General features: G+C 38.6%; 1 protein-coding gene across 1 annotated transcript in view; it reads right to left on the bottom strand.

Moving 5' to 3' along the window:
• The window catches only part of LOC108440974 (fibrillin-3-like), a 62,199-nt gene that overhangs the window by 18,698 nt on the left and 19,694 nt on the right, over positions 1 to 23,807 (bottom strand). The window contains exons 16-33 of the mRNA XM_037538111.1: positions 22,916 to 23,062; positions 21,395 to 21,541; positions 17,230 to 17,376; positions 16,967 to 17,113; positions 16,722 to 16,868; positions 16,435 to 16,581; positions 14,397 to 14,543; positions 14,139 to 14,285; positions 13,276 to 13,422; positions 9,880 to 10,026; positions 7,122 to 7,268; positions 5,314 to 5,460; positions 3,283 to 3,429; positions 3,020 to 3,166; positions 2,777 to 2,923; positions 2,494 to 2,640; positions 1,124 to 1,177; positions 866 to 1,012 (exon numbers count right to left, since the gene is read on the bottom strand). Of these exons, the coding sequence (XP_037394008.1) occupies positions 866 to 1,012; positions 1,124 to 1,177; positions 2,494 to 2,640; positions 2,777 to 2,923; positions 3,020 to 3,166; positions 3,283 to 3,429; positions 5,314 to 5,460; positions 7,122 to 7,268; positions 9,880 to 10,026; positions 13,276 to 13,422; positions 14,139 to 14,285; positions 14,397 to 14,543; positions 16,435 to 16,581; positions 16,722 to 16,868; positions 16,967 to 17,113; positions 17,230 to 17,376; positions 21,395 to 21,541; positions 22,916 to 23,062 (2,553 nt within the window). The remainder of the gene's footprint in view (positions 1 to 865; positions 1,013 to 1,123; positions 1,178 to 2,493; positions 2,641 to 2,776; positions 2,924 to 3,019; positions 3,167 to 3,282; positions 3,430 to 5,313; positions 5,461 to 7,121; positions 7,269 to 9,879; positions 10,027 to 13,275; positions 13,423 to 14,138; positions 14,286 to 14,396; positions 14,544 to 16,434; positions 16,582 to 16,721; positions 16,869 to 16,966; positions 17,114 to 17,229; positions 17,377 to 21,394; positions 21,542 to 22,915; positions 23,063 to 23,807) is intronic.

The raw sequence follows: 23,807 nt of genomic DNA, 5'->3' as shown, positions 1-23,807 counted from the left end.
GTTTGGACCTCACACCTACCTGGTTAATGCCTAGAAATTAGGGGACTGAAAAAGAAAGGGTTACTGACTTTTAAATAACTTTCCTATAACATTGGTACAGTTTGAATTTGGTCCACACACTCCAGGAATCTCAGTACATTCATCCACATCTTGATGAAAAGAAAAGTCAGCAAAGGAAGACACTTTTTAATCATTGTCTATTAAATAGGATTTCTTCCACTACATAAAGTAGATCAGTCTCAAATATCTTTACTTGTAACACAGTGGATGTTGTAGAACACAATGATCTGAAACAATCAGCATCTTTAGATCTAATCTGTCTAACTATTCTCACACTTCTATTGGCCTACGCTTATAGTCTTCACAGAAGAACTGATCTTCTCTCTACTTAGTTTCAGGACAGCAACATACATATGTGTTTAAGAAAAGGCAGCAGTAAACTTGATGTGAAAGTACTGCGAGCAACAACTGGAGCATGTTATCAAATGTATGAAATTCCTGTCAGAAACTATTCTAATGACTATTTTGTACACAATTCTAGAGGATTCTATAGGGTACAACTCACTTAAATTAATTGATGGAACAAATCTGACTGACTTATCAATTTGTAAAGTAATATTAATAAATAAAAAACAGATTAAAACCAACAAAAGAGCGATTTCATCTTTGTGAGTGGAGCAAATCGCTAGCCAGCGCAGCCGTCTATTAGCTGACATAACAGATCTGGCTGTTAGTGTTTTCCACCAAGCATGTAGAGCTAGCTGTCCAATGATGTTGATTTAGGGAGAGTTTGAAAATATGTATGAAATATGTATGAATATGAAAACATTAGGGCGGAACATTGAACTGTCATTTAATATCTTACCAGTACATGGGTTACTAACGCTGACAAGCAGATTTGAATTGGTTGCAGTAAATCCCCTCCAGCAGGAGCAGTTGTGTCCTCCAATTGTGTTGATGCAGGTGGAGTTTGGACCACATATAGATGGTGTAAATAGACATTCATCCACATCTGCAATGAAAGATTTTCCCTTCTTAGAATTTTAATATGAGCATATTTCTAGTATTTACTGACGGTGGAAAAGACTTCAGTGTGACAGAACATTTATATGTAGGTACTTGCCTCTACAAGTGTTATTAACGCTAATCATCAGACTTGAGTTTGTTTCAGTAAATCCTCCCGTGCAAGAACTTAGACCACATAAACTACTGTTCAGATTTTTGTAGTCAATTATTTTCAATAACATAAAACCAATTTTGTTGCACATACATGTATCAAAGTATTCCGCATGCTAGTGCAGTGCAACATAAGTTTTAGATGTGCTCGGAGAGATAAATACCATGACTACATACAGACTTTGAAAGCTGTATCACATCAATTATGAAGGTCTAATAAAAGTTCAAAAATGAAGATCAAATTTGACGATGATAACCACTTAAAATGGGTGTAAATGGATAATTACAGCAGTGTTTATAATTTAAAAATGTTCTCCTGTATTTCCAAAATACTTTAAACATGGAAAAAAGTCATTGAACAGTGGCAAGTAAAAAAGATGTAAAACCCTTTTACTTACTTTGTTTTCTGCATTAACTGGCCACAAAATGTGATACATTGTATGGACAAAAGTATTGGGACACACCTCTTAATCAATTAATTCAGGTGTTTTATTCAGTCTCATTGCCACAGGTGTATTAAATCAGGCAGCCTGCCTTTAGATACATTTGTAAAAGAACAGGACATTCTAAAGAGCTCAATGAATCTGAGTGTGCAGAATGCCACGATTGCAACAAGTCAGTTGACAAAAGTTCTTCCCTTGTAGAGATACCATGATAAACTTTGAGGGGTATTATTGAAAAGTGGAAGTATTTAGGAACATCAGCAATTCATCCACATGGTTTCAGACCATGTAAAGTTACACAACAGATCACCGAGTACTGAAGAGCATAGTGCATAAAAGTCAGCGATGCTCTGCGACTCAACAACTGCAGATTTCCAACCCTAATCTGGCAATTACATCAGCAAAAAAAGTGCGCGCCAGGAGTTCCATGGCATGAGTTTTGCTGGCTTAACAGCTGCATGCAAGCCTTACATCACCCAATCCCAAACGATGGATGGAGTTGTGTAAATCACGCCGTCACTGGATTTTGGAGAAGCGGAAACTGACAAATTATGCTTCTCTGTAAGTCAGTCTGACGGACGTGTCTAAGTTAGGCAAATTCCAGGAGAACGTTACCTGCCTGACCACTTTGTGCTAGCTGTAAAGTTTGGTGGAGGAGGGATAATGATATGAGGTTGTAGACCAAGACATTGTGTACAATTGCATGCTTCAAATATTGTGGGAGGAATTTGGGGAAGAACCTTTTCTGTTCCAGCATGACTGAGCCTCAGTGCACAAACCAGGCCCCCGAATGCAATGTTGGGTGAGTTTAGTGTGGAAGAACTTGACTAGCAGAGTCTCTATCTTATAAACCTGATAAGGCAAAATCACTTACCTATACATGGGTTAATAATGCTGATAGATAAGTCTGAGCTGGTTGCAGTAAATCCAGTCCGGCAAGAGCAACTGTATCCTCCTGCTGTATTAGTGCAGTTGGAATTTGATCCACATGCAGATAGTGTAGATAGACATTCATCTACATCTGTGAAACACATTGATTTAATTTATTATATGTTTAAGTACATTTTACAAGCACGCATTATCGATATTACGTGTGTTTTCATCCATAAAACCTGAAAGGCCTTTGACATTACTGAACCTAAAGCTTGATGACTTACCCCTACAAGGGTTACTAATGTTAACCCTTAGACTTGAGTGTGTAGCAGTAAATCCATTCCAGCAAAAGCAATTGTATCCTCCTACTGTGTTGATGCAGGTGGAGTTTGGACCACATACAGATGGAGTTAACAGACATTCATCCACATCTGCAAAAATTGATAAACAATTCTTTTTTTGTAAAGTTGCTCATTTTCACTGTTAGCAGTCATAAAGCTTCATCTAACAACACAAAACCAGCTTACCATTACAAGAGTTATGAACACTGATGCTTAGACTTGAGTTGGTTATGTTAAATCCCGACCGGCAAGAGCAGCTGTATCCTCCTACTGTGTTGATGCAGGTGGAGTTTGGACCACAAATGGACGGTTCAGACAAACATTCCTCCACATCTGTAATGACAATGACCTGTGATTCTTGCACCAACATATTTTCAGTATTGGAAGAGTGATTTATCATTGAAACACTAACCGTCAACAAAACACAATACCAACATTTAGACTCTCACCTACACAGGAGTTATTAACACTGACACCTAGACTTGAGTTTACTGCAGTGAATCCAGTCCAGCAAGAGCAACTGTATCCTCCTACTGTGTTGTTGCACATGGAGTTTAATCCACATACAGATGGTGCAAACAGACATTCATCTATATCTAAAAGATAAATATGATTATTTGATTAATATTTTTTTTTTCACAGCATAATGGTGCAAAAATACATTTTCAGACCATGTAAACATAAAGGAAAATTACACATCCTTTGAAATGTAATAAAGCACAGATATTTTGACAGTATTTTCAGTGTGAGAATGAACTAATTCACTATAAACACCATTACCTTTTTTTACCCATGCCAGTAAATATAGAGCCAACTGTAACACATATAGCATTCTGTTGTTTCTAAACCATCAAGCACCTCTAAGGTCAATAATTAACACACATAAGTATGTTGAGAAACAATTAGTTTTATTTTCTTGCATTAAAATTATGCCCAAGTAGCTACTGTATATGACAGAGGAGCATCCATGAACATCAGCACTCATTAAGAACGTAAAGATTTACGAATCTGCACAATTAAACAAACTGTATTTGCCCCCTTGCTACTATGTAAAACCCCTTCCTGTCCCTACGCCCCTGCACATTGTCTCTATGTTTGAACAGATGATACAGAGCAGATACAAAAACTTGCTGCATCTTTAATAGTCATATATGTTCTTTCTGTCACTCCAGCACTAGTCTCTCGATTCCACCCATTCAGATTTAGGTCTTTGTCCTCCAAAATTGCCACGGTGCAGTGACCTTTAATTGCTGATTGTTTATCCTTCTCACAATGCCAAAATTAGCCTCTGGTGCTAATGAAGACATGAAATAAAAGTAGCTGAAGCTACAAGTTTCATGCACAGGTTTTCCACCTAGTTTTGAATTTTTACTCTAAACTTGCATCAGTGAGGCTTTGATGAGCAGAAACAAGTCTGCATTATTGTGTGTACAGCTGTTTACGATGTTGCTCTCCAATGATTATGAAAAAGGACGATCAAGGAAAAATTATTGTGTTGCATTGATTTCGCAATGATGCTTTCATTGCCCGTGAGACAATCAAATATTTGTTTCATGTTAGATGTATGATATTAGAATTTGTTCCTATAGTTTTATTTAACACAGCTCATGATGTTTCTAAAAATTTTAATTATGAACTGAAAGAAATAAAAATCTGTCTTGTTTACCCCCCCTTAGACGCAGCTTAAGTTAGCATCTTATTTTCCAGCTTATCCAAATTTTCCATTCAAACTTAAATGGCACAGCATTTCCACTCAGACACTGGAGGAAAATCTGAATAGTAAGCTAACTTCAGCTTTCTGCCTTGGACAGCTGATTTGCCTAGTTGTATAAAATAGCTGATGGACAAAGTGTGCTTATGAAAAAAATTGACATGAATTCACACTCATGTCCTGATTGGGAACACTTTGACTTCCCAGACGAGTACAACTGTTACAGGCAATGAGTGGTGGCCTGAATAATGACAGTATGCCTGTGCTGTTCCACCTCAAATTCATATCCTTCTTCTCAAGTCATGTCCTCGTGCACATTAACTATACAGAAACCAACACCAAGCAACACACTGGAACTACAGAAAGCAAAGAAGTTCAAGAAACACTGAACAGCTGGAAGGTTGACACAGACAAAAGCAGCTGTGTAACTAACATTTCACACTTATATAATTATAAAATAACACTTCAAATTTTTTATTTCGTAGGTCCAGTGCAAGTTGATCAAGTTGACCGCTCAAACATGGCGAATGCGCAGACGTATCACCTCAGACAACAACAGACAACATATTAAAATTTTTGTTTGTAAGTGTACATCATACTTCTTGAATTTGCACATTTACAGAATCCATTGAAGAGAATTTCAAGCTAGCAGATCACACACTGTTGAACTTTCTTCACATTAATATGTGTTTTGATTTAAAGATGATATAAAAAACACTTTATTTTTAAATTTAACAGCAAAACATTAAACTGGCATTTAATATCTTACCAATGCAAGGGTTACTAATGCCGACATTTAGATTTGCATTGGGAACAGCAAATCCATCCCGGCAAGAGCAGCTGTATCCTCCCACTGTGTTGTTGCAGGTGGAGTGTGAACCACAAGGTGATGGTGTGAAGAGACACTCATCCACATCTGCAAAATAAGTACACAGATGTGATCACAACTTTTGAAAATGAGTCTTTCTGGAGATTCATTTGATTATATAACATTTTCAGTTTCAAGTTTTCAGTCAGTTTACAGTTTGGATAATGATGAAATACTGCAGGTGTCTCAATAAACTCGCACATTGCTAATTCAACAGAAAATGCTTCATCATATTCAAACAAGCATTTTTCTTATTGAACTTAAAATCACTTGAGCAGGTTTTATTTTTTAAGTTTAGTATTTTATGTATGTGAGGGATAAATGGGTGTTTTGAGTGTGTTGCAGTGAATCCAATCCAGAAAGTGCAAATGTATGCGCCTATTGTGTTGGAGCAGGTGGAGTTTAATGTTCCACACACAGTGCAGAGAGACATTCATCCATATCTGTGCGATAAATGTCTTTTTGCTAAATATTAAACTGATAGTTTGTAGCCACACAAGGCTACATATTGCTATGGTCAGAAGAAAACCTCATAGCTCCAAAACGGTAACTTTTTTTTTTACAGGAGTAAAAAGCCACACAAGACTACATACCGCTGTTCTCAGAAAAAAAAAACTTGTATTTCCAAAATGGTAACTTTACAGGAGAAGAAAAACACAACACACTTTACTGTTAATGTAAGTGAATGGAACCAGACATTTTTCCAAGTAATTCTGGGTCATTTCTTATAGTCCATTCATCATGAAATCTACAGGCATTTTCAAAGTATGTCAAAAATTAAAAAAAAAACGTCAAAAATGGAGATGCAAGATTTTCATCCAACAACAGAGATATACGGGTTCAGGCACAGTTCAGTCCCCTAGAGACTTGACTCTCACATACTTGTAAAAGAGAAGAAAGGACCACAAGAGTAAAGGACCACCATCACAGCGTCCCAAGCCTTTTCCGGTGCAAACTACCATTTGGAAAGCAAACACTAAGTGTAAACGTTGTTTTTAAGCCTGATGGAAGTAAAAAAATGCTGTATGCATGTTATTTCAGCTGGATGGTAATTCTGGTTGCGAGTGCCTTTGGCTGTGGCACTTTGCTCTAGTTGTTTTGGTCTATTAATGTTTGCTGGTTGTTTGCCTGATGCAACTCTTTGACCTGTGTGAATAGCGGCTTTGTTCTCACAGGAGTTTTTTTAATAGACCTTTTCTGCTGCTTACAGCAAGGACTTGAACCATCATGGCAGTTATTCAATCATAAAGACATTTGTGGACTACGCAGCACTTCTGTTCTTCAACTGCCATATTGGGGCCTACTAACAATACCAATGCTGGATTACCACCTTTCATAAAGAACCAAAGAAAAAGAAAAGTCAGACTGATCCTTTGCTTAATTCAATTAGCTTGGAATTAGCTCGGTTTATACAGAGACTGAAGATGTGTATATAGCATGCGGGTGTTTGTTACTGCTGGGTGTGTTTATTGCCTTGCAGGTGGGAGTGACACCCACAGGGATCCTTGAGACAGAACATTATATTTTGGCTTCTGCTTCTAGTTTGTTATGGTTCTTTGCATATTGTCAGAATCCAGTGAAATATATTCTAGGCGAATTTTGGATCACATACTGTATGTTTCCACATATGAATACATTAATGGAGTGTAAAGAAAACAAACATTTCTATATTTAACAGCAAAATATTAAACTGATATTTAACAACTCACCTGTACAAGGGTTAGTAATGTTCACAGTAAGACTTGAGTTTGTTGCAGTAAATCCAAGCCAGCATGAGCAATTGTATCCTCCTATTGTGTTGGTGCAGGTAGAGTTTGGACCACAAACAGACGGAGTGGACAGACATTCATCCACATCTGTGAAATAAATACAGAGGTTTTGTCTTGTAACTGTGTCTATCAGCAGCTATTATGCACTGTCATAGGCAGATTATTAAAATTTTAAATACATTTAGACTTAAAATTTTATGTTTAACTGACATTTCTGCAACATGTTCAATTCAGCAAACACAGCATTTGTGGATTAAAATGAGTTTTCTGTAAAAGTTAACTTATTTAAAAAAACAAACGTAACTTAACTAAAGGCACTCAAACTTTGGGTTTTAAAGTGAACATCAAAGCATGCATCAGAACACATACTATTATAACCCTACTATATCAATGCTCAATAACACCCCGCCGCATGACAGATATCACAGCTTTCAAACAGTTTTTGTAGCCAGCTAGGAGTCTTTCTTTTCATTTAATTCTTCTAGTGCTACAATATTTTTGGGCTGTGTTGCATGTACTGCATGTTTAAGGCTACATTCACATTGCCAGGTTGAAGTGGTAAAAATCCTAATGTTTGTCCTAATGTGACTCAGATCTGATATTTTCAGGTCTGTGTGGACACGAAATCCGATCTTTTCAAATACGATTTGAGCCATTTTCATATGTGGTCCTAGATCGGATACGTATCCGATTCATGGGCACACGACCATAATGTGATCAGATCTAAATTCATGTGCTTTTTTCCCCACTGTGCATACGCCATCATTCAGCATTACTCTGGCAGCTGCACCAAACAGAAGTTAAAGCCTGTAAATGATGGAAAAGAAACGTTTTAATGATGAACATCTGAAAGCTGTTTAGAGTTCATTATCTTCACAGGAAAGGCTGGTTCTTACATTAGTCTTTTTGGACTTGAGGAATATCGGATTTGAGGAATAAGACTTGTAATGTGAACGTAGCTTAAGATCTACCTATAAACTTACAATGATTAAGTTACGGGACTGTGAGGGTCCCATGGTGAGACAACCAGCTCCAAGGCATTTTAGGGACATGGTCTGGGACTCCCCAGCCACACAGAGAACCCCTACTGGCTCCCCGGTATTGTCAGAGTGCTGTCCGAGTGCCATCGTTGCCCCATTGGCACCCCTCAGCAGCTTCAGAGTCCCCTCAGTTGCTCAGGAGGGCTGTGGTGGTGGGCTGACCAAAGGCCTATATGAAGGGGAGGCGCTTGGTCTGGTGGGACTAAAGAGAAGCTGCATTTTGGGTAACAACTTTGATTTGTCTGAGTTTCTTTTGAGAACCCCCCATGCTGCATTAAAGAGATCAACCTTATCCAGACCTATTTAGATGTTGTTTTACATACTTAAGATGTTCACTTTTATGATAAGCTCGCAGGTAAGGTTTCCTTCTGATGACTCTTCCAGCCAACTCCATTTCATTCCTTGCCACAAACATTTAGCCCTAACTCAAGCTCTGGTTTGAGCATTCACACTTGGCTACATGGCCCTCCAAAAATGTAGGCTTTTCAGAGGCACACTCTCAATGTGTTATGAGAAAATGGGGGGGGGGGGGGGGGGGGACACTACACAAACAACTAAAGAAACTCACAAATGTATTTTCTATGTTAAAACATGTTTTTTATTATATTTTATTTTATTATATCTTTGATAATGTCATTTCACCATTTTTATTTCATTTCAATGTATTATAAATTTGTTTCTTCATAACAACCATATAAAACACACTAGTAGTATGCTGACATCTCAGTAGCTAGCTAGCTAAATTTCCCATTTCACCTTACATGGTGCAGCTGTTACATTCTGGGCCTCAGAATTTTGGCACAGAAAGAGTGTCCACTTTTGTAAGGTCCCTGAACTTTACTTGTCCTCTGCTATAGCTGCAGACTGGCAGGGAAGCCTATTAATGAAGTAATGCTCTTTTTTATTTGAGGGTTGTCCCATTTTGTTGGGGACAATTGAAGAGTGATATTTATTATAGCCTTTCTCTGTTTTGCAGGCATCAAGTAGCTTCATTTCAGGTTTAGCTGATTAAAGACATGCCCGGTTGCTAAGCATTAGCATGTTTGAAGAGTCAGATAAAAAAATTAAGGAGAATTTATTAGTCTGAAATATATCCTTTATTTTTGACCTAAGTTCTAAAACTCTACCCAAGAAAGAGTGTCCAAACTTTTGCACATGCCACAATTAAGTTTTCTATTTTATAAGTTAATGAAACAAAGTAGCTGTGCATTGTAGTAACATTATACTTTATTGTAATGCATATTATACAGATTTACCACAGAAATCAGACATTTGTAGCTGTGATTTTTACTACAGTTAAAGGGGGTTTAGTTCCATGCATCAATGTGTCTAGCATCACCTTTGAACTATGGTAGACTACAGCATGTGGTTTCCATTGGTTTACTGCTGGGGTCTTCTGAGATCACACAAACTCACAGACTGTCATTTTAGAGTAGAGTGCTTTTACCCACCAAGTGCTGAAAGATTGTGGCTGTGTATGGGCAGTCTCGAGGCTCTTTAAAAATAAAGTATACGCATAGCAAACTAGAGCCTTTCAGTTTTCACAATGCATGAACCAATCGAACCATAAAATAAATGTAAAACTAATTGACGAGGTGCTGAAGAGGCTATTTTAATCTTTAAAACTTTTTTCTTTTAAATAAAACATAATAACTTACCTATACACGGGTTCGTAATGTTGACGGCTAGACTTGAGTTTGTAGCAGTAAATCCATCCCAGCAAAAGCAACTGTATCCTCCTACTGTGTTGTTGCAGCTGGAGTTTAATCCACATACAGATGGTGCAGAAACACATTCATCCACATCTAAAAGATCAAAGTGATTCATATTTAATTCATGTTAAATATGAAGTATAAGAAATATGTACACCAAAGGAAAAGAAGGGCAGGGTGAGACACAGCATGAAGAGGGTGACTAAAACAAGTAAAATATGTGCAAATAAATGATGCCAGGAGCCAAAGAACAAGATGTTGAGTTGTACATAAGAAGATTACACTAATCAGACACTCTAAGAACTCACTTAATTTTATTGAAAGAACACAGCTAGTTCAGTTTCAATGACTTATGTGTTTGTTAAGTAATATCAACAAAAGAAAACAGATTACAACCAATAACAGAGAAATGTAATTTTCTTCATCGAAAAAGCAATTTTTTTATTGAAAAAGCAGTAATTTAAAAACCTAACAAAGGATTAAACAAAGCAAATACAATCATTTTAGATCCTTAAGGAAACCTGAGGATAACAGTGGCTTATTATTCTGTCACGTCCCTTCACTTCTAATCAGAACCATGTTAAACAAGTAAAGAAAGTCGATTTTTTATTTTTCAAAATAGGAAAAAGCAGAATTGAACTTTCTAACCACAAACTAATAAGATATATAAGGGGAAGCGTCCTTTGGCTTCTCTGGGCCTGGTAAAACCAATTTCATGTCTAAATTGCTCAAGTCATTTTTCTCTTATATGTATCCCATACACTTATGCTTAAATATGTCATCGTCAGTCACGATGCTGAAATTCACTTAATATTACAAGTCAATCAGGCATCTTCTGAGCCAAGGACTGGATTACTGACTGATGCAGCAGACCAACAGAGGATACAAACTTGTATCTTCTAAACTTGTAATATCAATGTATTTCGAGCAAGAACTGCATTGTACTATGAAAGTTTGGAAGATATTGTTGTTGAAGTATCATACCAAAGACAAATTGTGGACCCTTTTTATATGGGATGAATAATGCATGTAAAGTATTAATATCATAGACAACTACTGCCAAAACTCAATGATAACAGTGCTGATCTTATAACCTACACTACCGTTCAAAAGTTTGGGGTCACCCAAACAATTTTGTGTTTTCCATGAAAAGTCATACTTATTCACCACCATACGTTGTGAAATGAATAGAAAATAGAGTCAAGACATTGACAAGGTTAGAAATAATGATTTGTATTTGAAATAACATTGTTTTTACATCAAACTTTGCTTTCGTCAAAGAATCCTCCATTTGCAGCAATTACAGCATTGCACACCTTTGGCATTCTAGCTGTTAATTTGTTGAGGTAAGCTGGAGAAATTGCACCCCACGCTTCTAGAAGCAGCTCCCACAAGTTGGACTGGTTGGATGGGCACTTCTGGCGTACCATACGGTCAAGCTGCTCCCACAACAGCTCAATGGGGTTCAGATCTGGTGACTGCGCTGGCCACTCCATTACCGATAGAATACCAGCTGCCTGCTTCTGCTGTAAATAGTTCTTGCACAATTTGGAGGTGTGTTTAGGGTCATTGTCCTGTTGTAGGATGAAATTGGCTCCAATCAAGCGCTGTCCACTGGGTATGGCATGGCGTTGCAAAATGGAGTGATAGCCTTCCTTATTCAGAATCCCTTTTACCCTGTACAAATCTCCCACCTTACCAGCACCAAAGCAACCCCAGACCATCACATTACCTCCACCATGCTTAACAGATGGCGTCAGGCATTCTTCCAGCATCTTTTCATTTGTTCTGCGTCTCACAAACGTTCTTCTTTGTGATCCAAACACCTCAAACTTGGATTCATCCGTCCACAACACTTTTTTCCAGTCTTCCTCTGTCCAATGTCGGTGTTCTTTTGCCCATCTTAATCTTTTTCTTTTATTGGCCAGTCTCAGATATGGCTTTTTCTTTGCCACTCTGCCCTGAAGCCCAAAATCCCGCAGCCGCCTCTTCACTGTAGATGTTGACACTGGTGTTTTGCGGGTACTATTTAATGAAGAAGCCAGTTGGGGACCTGTGAGGCGTCTGTTTCTGACTCTAATGTGCTTATCTTCTTGCTTAGTTGTGCAACGCGGCCTCCCACTTCTTTTTCTACTCTGGTTAGAGCCTGTTTGTGCTGTCCTCTGAAGGGAGTAGTACACACCGTTGTAGGAAATCTTCAATTTCTTAGCAATTTCTCGCATGGAATAGCCTTCATTTCTAAGAACAAGAATAGACTGTCGAGTTTCAGATGAAAGTTCTCTTTTTCTGGCCATTTTGAGCGTTTAATTGACCCCACAAATGTGATGCTCCAGAAACTCAATCTGCTCAAAGGAAGGTCAGTTTTGTAGCTTCTGTAATGAGCTAGACTGTTTTCAGATGTGTGAACATGATTGCACAAGGGTTTTCTAATCATCAATTAGCCTTCTGAGCCAATGAGCAAACACATTGTACCATTAGAACACTGGAGTGATAGTTGCTGGAAATGGGCCTCTATATACCTATGTAGATATTGCACCAAAAACCAGACATTTGCAACTAGAATAGTCATTTACCACATTAGCAATGTATAAAGTGTATTTGTTTAAAGTTAGGACTAGTTTAAAGTTATCTTCATTGAAAAGTACAGTGCTTTTCCCTCAAAAATAAGGACATTTCAATGTGACCCCAAACTTTTGAACGGTAGTGTACCTCTGCATGGATTGCTGCTATTAATAGGCATGAGCAGATTTGTCACATTATATCCCCTCAGGCATGTACAGCTGTAGTTTCCAACAGCATTGGTGCAGTTTGCATTTGGACCACACACTCCAGGAATCTCAGTACATTCATCCACATCTTCGTTAAAGAAAATAAAGAACAAAGACTTTAAAATATTGTCTGTTAAACTGTCTTTATTCTAGTCCATAATATAGAGGTTTCAATGCAAGTGACGACCTTTATTTGTAATGACGTGCACTTTGTGTCATTTTCTACAACACGTACATCTAAAATAAGCGCAACACCAAATGTAGTCTACTGCACAAATATGGCGGCTTATACTTGGAGTTGTCACAGACGAATTCACCTTTTTACAAGTTATTTCTTTCAGCACTTGCATGTTTTAACATTTAAGAGACAGCGGAGTATTTGTAAAATGAAAGTACCTATATGAACAACTGCAATATTTTATATCATAAAATCTTGAAATTTCTTGTTTCTCAGGAACCATCCCAGTAACATCATGTGTACTGTTTTACATGGTACTAAAGCGTTTAGAAAATATTACCGTCAAATATTATTGCTGACACAGAAAGACAATTGTAGAAAGACTGACAAAGGTACCTCTACATGGGTTGCTGATGTTGATGGGAAAGTATTGATCTGTCACATTATATCCAATCAGACAGGTGCAGCTGTAGTTTCCAACAGCATTGGTGCAGTTTGCATGTGGACCACACACATCAGGAATCTCAGTACATTCATCCACATCTTGATGAACAGAAAAGTCAGCAAAGGAAGACACTTTTTAATCATTGTCTATTAAATAGGATTTCTTCCACTACATAAAGTAGATCAGTCTCAAATATCTTTACTTGTAACACAGTGGATGTTGTAGAACACAATGATCTGAAACAATCAGCATCTTTAGATCTAATCTGTCTAACTATTCTCACACTTCTATTGGCCTACGCTTATAGTCTTCACAGAAGAACTGATCTTCTCTCTACTTAGTTTCAGGACAGCAACATACATATGTGTTTAAGAAAAGGCAGCAGTAAACTTGATGTGAAAGTACTGCGAGCAACAACTGGAGCATGTTATCAAATGTATGAAATTCCTGTCAGAAACTATTCTAATGACTATTTTGTACACAATTCTAGAGGATTCTATAGGGTACAACTCACTTAAATTAATTGATGGAACAAATCTGACTGACTTATCAATTTGTAAAGTAATATTAATAAATAAAAAACAGATTAAAACCAACAAAAGAGCGATTTCATCTTTGTGAGTGGAGCAAATCGCTAGCCAGCGCAGCCGTCTATTAGCTGACATAACAGATCTGGCTGTTAGTGTTTTCTGCCAAGCATGTAGAGCTAGCTGTCCAATGATGTTGAGTTAGGGAGAGTTTGAAAATATGTATGAAATATGTATGAATATGAAAACATTAGGGCGGAACATTGAACTGTCATTTAATATCTTACCAGTACATGGGTTACTAACGCTGACAAGCAGATTTGAATTGGTTGCAGTAAATCCCCTCCAGCAGGAGCAGTTGTGTCCTCCAATTGTGTTGATGCAGGTGGAGTTTGGACCACATATAGATGGTGTAAATAGACATTCATCCACATCTGCAATGAAAGATTTTCCCTTCTTAGAATTTTAATATGAGCATATTTCTAGTATTTACTGACGGTGGAAAAGACTTCAGTGTGACAGAACATTTATATGTAGGTACTTGCCTCTACAAGTGTTATTAACGCTAATCATCAGACTTGAGTTTGTTTCAGTAAATCCTCCCGTGCAAGAGCAGTTGTATCCTCCTATAGTGTTGGTGCAGATGGAGTGTGGACCACAAATAGCTGGTTCAAGCGCACATTCATCTATATCTGTGAGAGAAAGTAAAAAGTTTATCTTGTTTTCTTTCATCAGCAGCTTCAATCAAAATAATTTCAAATAATTTCAGTGAAACAATAAACCACTATTCAATAACAACATACAGGCATCAGTGTTACACTTTCACTTGAGTTTCTTGTAGTTACTCTATTTAGTCAAGGGTAATTGCCGCCTCCTACTATGTTGACGCTGGTGGGAACTTAGACCACATAAACTACTGTTCAGATGTTTGGAGTCAATGTTTTCAATAACATAAAACCAATTTTGTTGCACATAAATGTATCAAATTAATTCTGCATGCTAGTGCAGTGCAACGTAGATGTGCTCAGAGAGATAAATACCATGACTACATACAGACTGAGAAAGCTGTATCACATCAGTTATAAAAGGTCTAATAAAATTTCAAAAATGAAGATCAAATTTGACGATGATAACCACTTAAAATGGGTGTAAATGGATAATTACAGCAGTGTATATAATTTAAAAATGTTCTCCTGTCCAAAATACTTTAAACATGGAAAAAAGTCATTGAACAGTGGCAAGTAAAAAAGATGTAAAACCATTTTACTTAACTTGTTTTCTGCATTAATAAATGATAATAATAATAATAATAATAATACATTTTATTTGACGGCGCCTTTCTGACACTCAAGGTCACCTTACATAAAATGAGACAATAATAATAGTAAATAAACAGTAAAACAATAAAACACAGTAAAAAACACAGTAAAAACCAAGAGATAACACTCAAAGTATAAAATAAAATAAAATAAATGAAAATAAAATAAAAATGGATAAAATTAATAAAACAGAGTGATTGGAGTTAGAAGTTATATGCAGATCTAAAGAGATATTTTTTGAGACCCGACTTGAAATGTAAAATAGAGTCAGAGTTCCTTAAGTCAGGAGGTAGAGCATTCCATAGCCTGGGGGCAGAGGTACTAAAGGTCCTACCTCCCATGGTGCTAAGGCGTATAGTGGGTACAGACAGGTGGATAGAGGCAGATGATCTCAGTGATCGTGAATGTGAGGTGAGATTAATAAGGTCAGAAATATACGGAGGGGCGAGGTTATGAATTGCTTTGAAAGTAAGGAGTAATATTTTGTATTGTATGCGTTGAGTAACAAGACTATGAACCAAAATAGCAGTAGTGTCAGAGGAAAGAGAGGGTCGCAAGCGATTAATATTTCTGAGGTGAAAGTAAGCAGATCGAGTGATGTTATTAATGTGGGATTGGAATGACAGGGTACTGTCGAGGATGACACACAAACTCTTTACCTGAACTGAGGGAGAGACATAACAATTATAATTATAACTCTCCAAAACAAATAACTTTTCTCTTACTATTGATAATTATCAATAGTAAGAGAAAAGTTATTTGTTTTGGAGAGGTTTAATTTGGTGCCCACAAGTAGCAGCTCTGTTTTATCACCATTTAATTTGAGGAAGTTGTGAGAAAGCCAGGTTTCAATTTCAGATAGACAGTCATTAAGGGAGGGCAGGAGGAAAGTGGAAGTGGGCATGCTGGAAAGCTAGAGCTGGGTGTTATCTGCATAACAGTGGAAGTTGATATTATATTTGCGAAAGATAATTGGCCAACAAAATGTGATACATTGTATGGACAAAAGTATTGGGACACACCTCTTAATCATTTAATTCAGGTGTTTTATTCAGTCTCATTGCCACAGGTGTATTAAATTGTGTACAATTGTATGCTTCAAATATTGTGGGAGGAATTAGAGGAAGAACCTTTTCTGTTCCAGCATGACTGAGCCTCAGTGCACAAAGCAGGGCCACGAATGCAATGTTGGGTCAGTTTAGTGTGGAAGAACTTGACTAGCAGAGTCTCTATCTTATAAACCTGAAAAGGCAAAATCACTTACCTATACATGGGTTAATAATGCTGATAGTTAAGTTTGAGCTGGTTGCAGTAAATCCAGTCCAGCAAGAGCAACTGTATCCTCCTGCTGTATTAGCGCAGTTGGAATTTGATCCACATGCAGATAGTGTAGATAGACATTCATCAACATCTGTGAAACACATTGATTTAATTTATTATATGTTTAAGTACATTTTACAAGCACATATGTTCAATATTACGTGTGTCCATTTTCATCCATAAAACCCGAAAGGACTCTGACATTACTGAACCTAAAGCTTGATGACTTACCCCTACAAGGGTTACTAATGTTAACCCTTAGACTTGAGTTTGTAGCAGTAAATCCATTCCAGCAAAAGCAATTGTATCCTCCTACTGTGTTGATGCAGGTGGAGTTTGGACCACACACAGATGGAGTTAACAGACATTCATCCACATCTGCAAAATTGATAAACAATTTTTTTTTTTTTGTAAAGTTGCTCATTTTCACTGTTAGCAGTCATAAAGCTTCATCTAACAACACAAAACCAGCTTACCACCACAAGAGTTATTAACACTGATGCTTAGACTTGAGTTGGTTATGTTAAATCCAGACCAGCAAGAGCAGCTGTATCCTCCTACTGTGTTGATGCAGGTGGAGTTTGGACCACAAATGGACGGTTCAGACAAACATTCCTCCACATCTGTAATGACAATGACCTGTGATTCTTGCACCAACATATTTTCAGTATTGGAAGAGTGATTTATCATTGAAACACTAACCGTCAACAAAACACAATACCAACATTTAGACTCTCACCTACACAGGAGTTATTAACACTGACACCTAGACTTGAGTTTACTGCAGTGAATCCAGTCCAGCAAGAGCAACTGTATCCTCCTACTGTGTTGTTGCACGAGGAGTTTAATCCACATACAGATGGTGCAAACAGACATTCATCTATATCTAAAAGATAAATATGATTATTTGATGAATATTTTTTGTTTTCACAGCGTAATGGTGCAAAAGTACATTTTCAGACCATGTAAACATAAAGGAAAATTACACATTCTTTGAAATGTAATAAAGCACAGATATTTTGACAGTATTTTCAGTGTGAGACTGAACTAATTCACTATAAACACCATTACCTTTTTTTACCCATGCCAGTAAATATAGAGCCAACTGTAACACATATAGCATTCTGTTATTTCTAAACCATCAAGCACCTCTAAGGTCAATAATTAAAACAAAAAAATCTATGTTGCAAAAGAATTTTCTTGCATTAAAATTATGCCCAAGTAGCTACTATATATGACAGAGGAGCATCCATGAACATCAGCACTCATTAAGAACGTAAAGATTTACGAATCTGCACAATTAAACAAATTGTATTTGCCCCCTTGCTACTATGTAAAACCCCTTCCTGTTCCTACGCCCCTGCACATTGTCTCTATGATTGAACAGATGATACAGAGCAGATATAAAAACTTGCTGCATCTTTAATAGTCATATATGTTCTTTCTGTCACTCCAGCACTAGTCTCTCGATTCCACCCATTCAGATTTAGGTCTTTGTCCTCCAAAATTGCCACAGTGCAGTGACCTTTAATTGCTGGTTGTTTATCCTTCTCACAATGCCAAAATTAGCCTCTGGTGAAGACATGAAATAAAAGTAGCTGAAGCTACAAGTTTCATGCACAGGTTTTCCACCTAAATTTGAGCCTTTACTCTAAACTTGCATCAGTGAGGCGTTGATGAGAAGAAACAAGTCTGCATTATTGTGTGTACAGCTGTTTACGATGTTGGCCTCCAATGATTATGAAAAAGGACAATGAATGAAAAAACTATTATTGTGCAGCATCGCGTTTCACAATGATGCTTTAATGATGCCGGGCAACACATGTAAACCGGCCGGGCCCAGCCCGAAGAGGCAACGTGGGAGAACCTTGTGGGCCCGCATGGGGGAGTGGTGCAGTGCTGCACAGGCAGTGGGAGATTGCAGGGGGGACCTCGGTGGCCTAGGCCCTTGCGGCAGAATCTGGCTTGATAGGCGTCGGTCCCTCTCCTCCTCAGGGGTTGCACAGGGTGAGAGGCAGCAGGCGGGAGTGGAGATACTCACGAGTCCCTGGCTGGCAGCCGTGCAGTTGGAGTTTGTCCGGGAGGACGAGAGGGTCGCCTCAAACCGAATTAGAATTGCAGAGAGGAAAACTCTGACTGTTATGTGTGCTTATGCAACAAACAACAGGTCAGAGTATTTGGCCTTCTTGGAGCAAGTGGGCAGGGTTCTGGAAAGGGTCCCGTCTACAGACTCCATAGGGGTAGTCCACTGGGGTACTTCAATGCTCATGTTGGCAATGACTGGGAGACCTGGAAAGGCGTGATTGGGAAGAACAACCTGCCCGAACTAAACCCGAATGGTGAATTGTTATTGGGCATCTGTGCCAGGCACGGATTGTCCATAACAAACCCTTTTAGACTTTGTTTTGTTTCATCTGACTTGGGACCGTATGTTCTGGACACTCAGGTAAAGGAGAGGTTCTGAGCTATCAACTGATCACCATCTGGTGGTGAGTTGGATCAGATGGCAAGGAAAACTGATGGTCAGACCCGGTAGGCCCAAGTGAATAGTGAGGGTGTGCTGGGAACGACTGTCAGAGGCCCCTGTTCGGGATTTCAACTCCCACCTCCGGGAGAGCTTTTCTCATTTCCCGGGGGAGGTAGGGGACATAGACTCTGAATGGACCCTGTGTAAAAAAACCTCCAGAGTGGAAGTTACCAGGCACAGCTGTGGCCAAAAGCTTGTGGGTGCCTGTCGGGGTGGTAATCCAAGAAACCCCTGGTGAACACCAGTGGTGAGGGAGGCCGTCAAGCTGAAGTAAGAGGCCTTTAGGGACTGGATGGCCCGAAGGACTCCCAACTCAGCAGAGAGGTACCGACTGGCGACAAAGGTGACAGCTGCAACGGTGGCAGAAGCAAAATCCAGGGCATGGGAAGAGTTTGGTGAAGCCATGGCAAAAGACTATCGGTCGGCTTCAAGGAGGCTCTGAACAACTGCCCGACGACTCAGGAGTGGTCGGGGTGGCTGTGCCCAAGCTGTATTTGGCAAGGTTGGAGAAACTGACTTCAAAACGATATTGTCGGCTGGTGGAAGGAGCACTTTAAAGAACTTGTTAATCCGGGAGACATGCCTCCCTCACAAGAGTCAGGGCCGGAGGTCTCTGGCATGTCAAGCTCCATTTCCCTGGTGGAGGTCAATGAGGTAGTTGGCAAGCTCTTCAGTGGCAAGGCACTGGGGGTGGATGGGATTCATCTGAAGATGCTTAAGACTCTGGATATTGTGGGGCTGTCGTGGCTGACAACTCTGCAATATTGCATGGACCTCAGGAACAGTACCCTTTGACTGGCAGAGCGGTGGTCCCCATTTTTAAAAAAGGGGGCCAGAGGGTGTGTGCCAACTATCGGGGTATCACACTGCTCAGCCTCCCTGGGGAAGTCTATGCCAAGGTGCTGGAAAGGAGTCCATGAGTCCATGGCCTTAGCTGGAAAAGGATGGCATGCCCACTCCAGGTAAGGGGAAAGGACTTGCCCCAGGTGGAGGAGTTTAAGTATCTCGGGCTCTTGTTCACGAGTGATGGGAAGAGGGATTGTGAGATCGGCCACAGGCTGGGACAGGCAGCAGCAGTAATGCGGTCACTATACCGGACTGTAGTGGTGAAGAGCTGAGCCACAAGGCAAACCTCTCTGTTTACCAGTCGGTCTATATCCCAACCCTCACCTATGGTCATGAGCTGTGGGTATTGACTGAAAGAATGAGATCGCAAATACAAGTGGCAGAAATTAGGTTTCTTCGCAGGGTGACGGGCTACACTATTTGACAGGGTGAGGAGCTCGGCCATCCAGGAGGAGCTCGGAGTAAAGCCGCTACTCCTCCACATTGAGAGGAGCCAGCTGAGGCGGTTCAGGCATCTGATTCGGATGCCCCCTGGATGCCTCCCGCTGGGGGTGTACCAGGCACGGCCTACCGGGCGATAAGGCCCCGTGGTCGTCCTAGGACCCACTGGAAGGATTACATCTTCAAGTTGGCCTGGGAGCGGCTTGGGGTCCCTGGGAATGAGCTGGAGGAAGTTGCGGGGGACAGGGTCATCTGGGATTCTCTGCTCTCCCAACCGCGACCCTATCTGGATTAAGCGGTTAACGACGATGATGATGATGATGTTTCTCTGACTTTTTATGAACCGAAATAAAAATCTGTCTTGGTTAGCCCACCTTAGACGCAGCGTAAGATAGCATCTTATTTGCATGCTTATCCAAATTTTCCGTCCGTTCCAACTTCAATAGCAAAGAAGTTCCACTCAGACACTGGAGGAAAATTTTAATAGTAAGCTAACTTCAGCTTTCTGCCTTGGACAGCTGATTAGCCTTGCTGTATAAAATAGCTGATGGACAAAGTGTGCTTATGAAAAAAATTGACATGAATTCACACTCATGTCCTGATTGGGAACACTTTGACTTCCCAGACGAGTACAACTGTTACAGGCAACGAGTGGTGGCCTGAATAATGACATTATGCCTGTGCTTTTCCACCTCAAATTCATATCCTTCTTCACAAGTCATGTCCTCGTGCACATTAACTATACAGAAATCAACACCAAGCAACACACTGGAACTAAAGAAAGCAAAGAAGTTCAAGAAAGACTGAACAGCTGAAAGGTTGACACTGACAAAAGCAGCTGTGTAACTAACATTTCTTCAAATTTTTCATTTCGTAGGTCCAGTGTAAGTTGATCAGGTTGACCACTCAAACATGGCGAATGCGCAGACGCATCACCTCAGATTGACAACAACAGACAACATATTCAAATTTTTCAAATCACTGTTGAACGTTCATCACATTAATATGTGTTTTGATTTAAAGATGCTATTAAAAACACTTTATTTTTAAATTTAACAGCAAAACATTAAACTGGCATTTAATATCTTACCAATGCAAGGGTTACTAATGCGGACATTTAGATTTGCATTGGGAACAGCAAATCCATCCCGGCAAGAGCAGCTGTATCCTCCCACTGTGTTGTTGCAGGTGGAGTGTGAACCACAAGGTGATGGTGTGAACAGACACTCATCCACATCTGCAAAATAAGTACACAGATGTGATCACAACGTTTGAAAATTAGTCTTTTAGGAGATTCATTTTATTATATAATATTTTCAGTTTCGAGTTCAAGTTTTCAGTCAGTTTACAGCATAAGTGTTTGGATAATGACGAAATACTGCAGGTGTCTCAATAAACTCGCACATCGCTAATTCAACAGAAAATGCTTTATCATATTCAAACAAGCATTTTTCTTATTGAACTTAAAATCACTTGAGCAGTTTTTTTATTTATTTATATTTATTTTATTTTTTAAGTTTAGTATTTTATCTATGTGAGGAATAAACTGATGTTTTGAGTGTGTTGCAGTGAATCCAATCCAGAAAGATCAAATGTATGCGCCTATTGTGTTGGAGCAGGTGGAGTTTAATGTTCCACACACAGTGCAGAGAGACATTCATCCATATCTGTCTGATAATTGTCTTTTTGCTAAATATTAAACTGATAGCAACAGAAGGTTGGTCAGAAGAAAACCTCATAGCTCCAAAATGGTATTTTTTTTTTTTAACAGGAGTAAAAAAAAAAAAAAAAAACACAACACACTTTACTGTTAATGTAAGTGAATGGAACCAGAGTTTCCAAGTAATTCTGGGTCATTTCTTTTAGTCCATTCATCATGAAATCTACAGGCATTTTCAAAGTATGTCAAAAATTAAAAAATGTCAAAAATGGAGATACAAGATTTTCATCCAACAACAGAGATATACGGGTTCAGGCACAGTTCAGTCCCCTAGAGACTTGAATCTCACATACTTGTAAAAGAGGAGAAAGGACCACAAGAGTAAAGGACCACCATCACAGTGTCCCAAGCCTTTCCTGTGCAAACTACCATTTGGAAAGCAAACACTAAGTGTAAACGTTGTTTTTAAGCCTGACGGAAGTTAAAAAAAATGCTGTATGCATGTTATTTCAGCTGGATGGTAATTCTGGTTGTGAGTGCCTTTGGCTGTGGCACTTTGCTCTAGTTGTTTTGGTCTATTAATGTTTGCTAGTTGTTTGCCTGATGCAACTCTTTGACCTTAATTCAATTAGCTTGGAATTAGCTCGGTTTATACAGAGACTGAAGATGTGTATATAGCATGCGGGTGTTTGTTACTGCTGGGTGTGTTTATTGCCTTGCAGGTGGGAGTGAAACCCACAGGGATCCTTGAGACAGAACATTATATTTTGGCTTCTGCTTCTAGTTTGTTATGGTTCTTTGCATATTGTCAGAATCCAGTGAAATAAATTCTAGGCGAATTTTGGATCACATACTGTATGTTTCCACATATGAATACATTAATGGAGTGTAAAGAAAACAAACATTTCTATGTTTAACAGCAAAATATTAAACTGATATTTAACAACTCACCTGTACAAGGGTTAGTAATGTTTACAGTAAGATTTGAGTTTGTTGCAGTAAATCCAAGCCAGCATGAGCAATTGTATCCTCCTATTGTGTTGGTGCAGGTGGAGTTTGGACCGCAAACAGACGGAGTGGACAGACATTCATCCACATCTGTGAAATAAATACAGAGTTTTTGTCTTGTAACTGTCTATCAGCAGCTATTATGCACGGTCATAGGCAGATCATTAAAATTTAAAATACATTTAGAGTTAATAATATTTTAATTCTATGTTTAATTGACATTCACGCAACGTGTTAAATTCTGCAAATAAACAGTGTTTGTGGATTAAAATGTGCAGAGCTGAGTTTTCTGTAAAAGTTAACTCATTTAACAAAAAACAAACATGTAATTTGACTGAAGACACTTAGTTATCGGATTGGATCAAATCTGGAAAACGGGTTGTTCAAAAGGCAAAGAATCATTCTGAAATTGGATCAGATCATGTAGTCCAATCCTAATTATGAAATGGATCAAACCTTCAGTTCCTGTTTTTCAAAACTTTTCAGTAGGATTTGGATAACTTTGATAAAAAAAAACAGGATTACCCTGATCCCAACAAGGGGTAGGATTTCAAGATGGATTTCAGGAAGAAAATGTAGTCAAAGTTTAAAATTAAAGTTTTAAAGTAAAAAAAATCCATTTGTGTCATTTAGTTTATATACTCTTATTTCTATTTTGCACTTGACCTGTTTAACCATTACAGTGATAAAGTAGACATAGGCTACCAATTAAGCTTTTCACTATAGTAAAGTACAAATAAAAATGATCTTGGCCCCATGAAATAAACCCCCAAAAAGATTTCGATAACAAACAAAAATATATTCATTTTTTCATCTATGTCACTGTCATTCATCA

The sequence above is a fragment of the Pygocentrus nattereri genome, chromosome 4 (genome assembly GCF_015220715.1).
Source record: "Pygocentrus nattereri isolate fPygNat1 chromosome 4, fPygNat1.pri, whole genome shotgun sequence".
NCBI lineage: Eukaryota > Metazoa > Chordata > Actinopteri > Characiformes > Serrasalmidae > Pygocentrus > Pygocentrus nattereri.
Note: the sequence above shows the minus strand (reverse complement) of the source record. Positions and strands in the feature narration are given on the sequence as shown.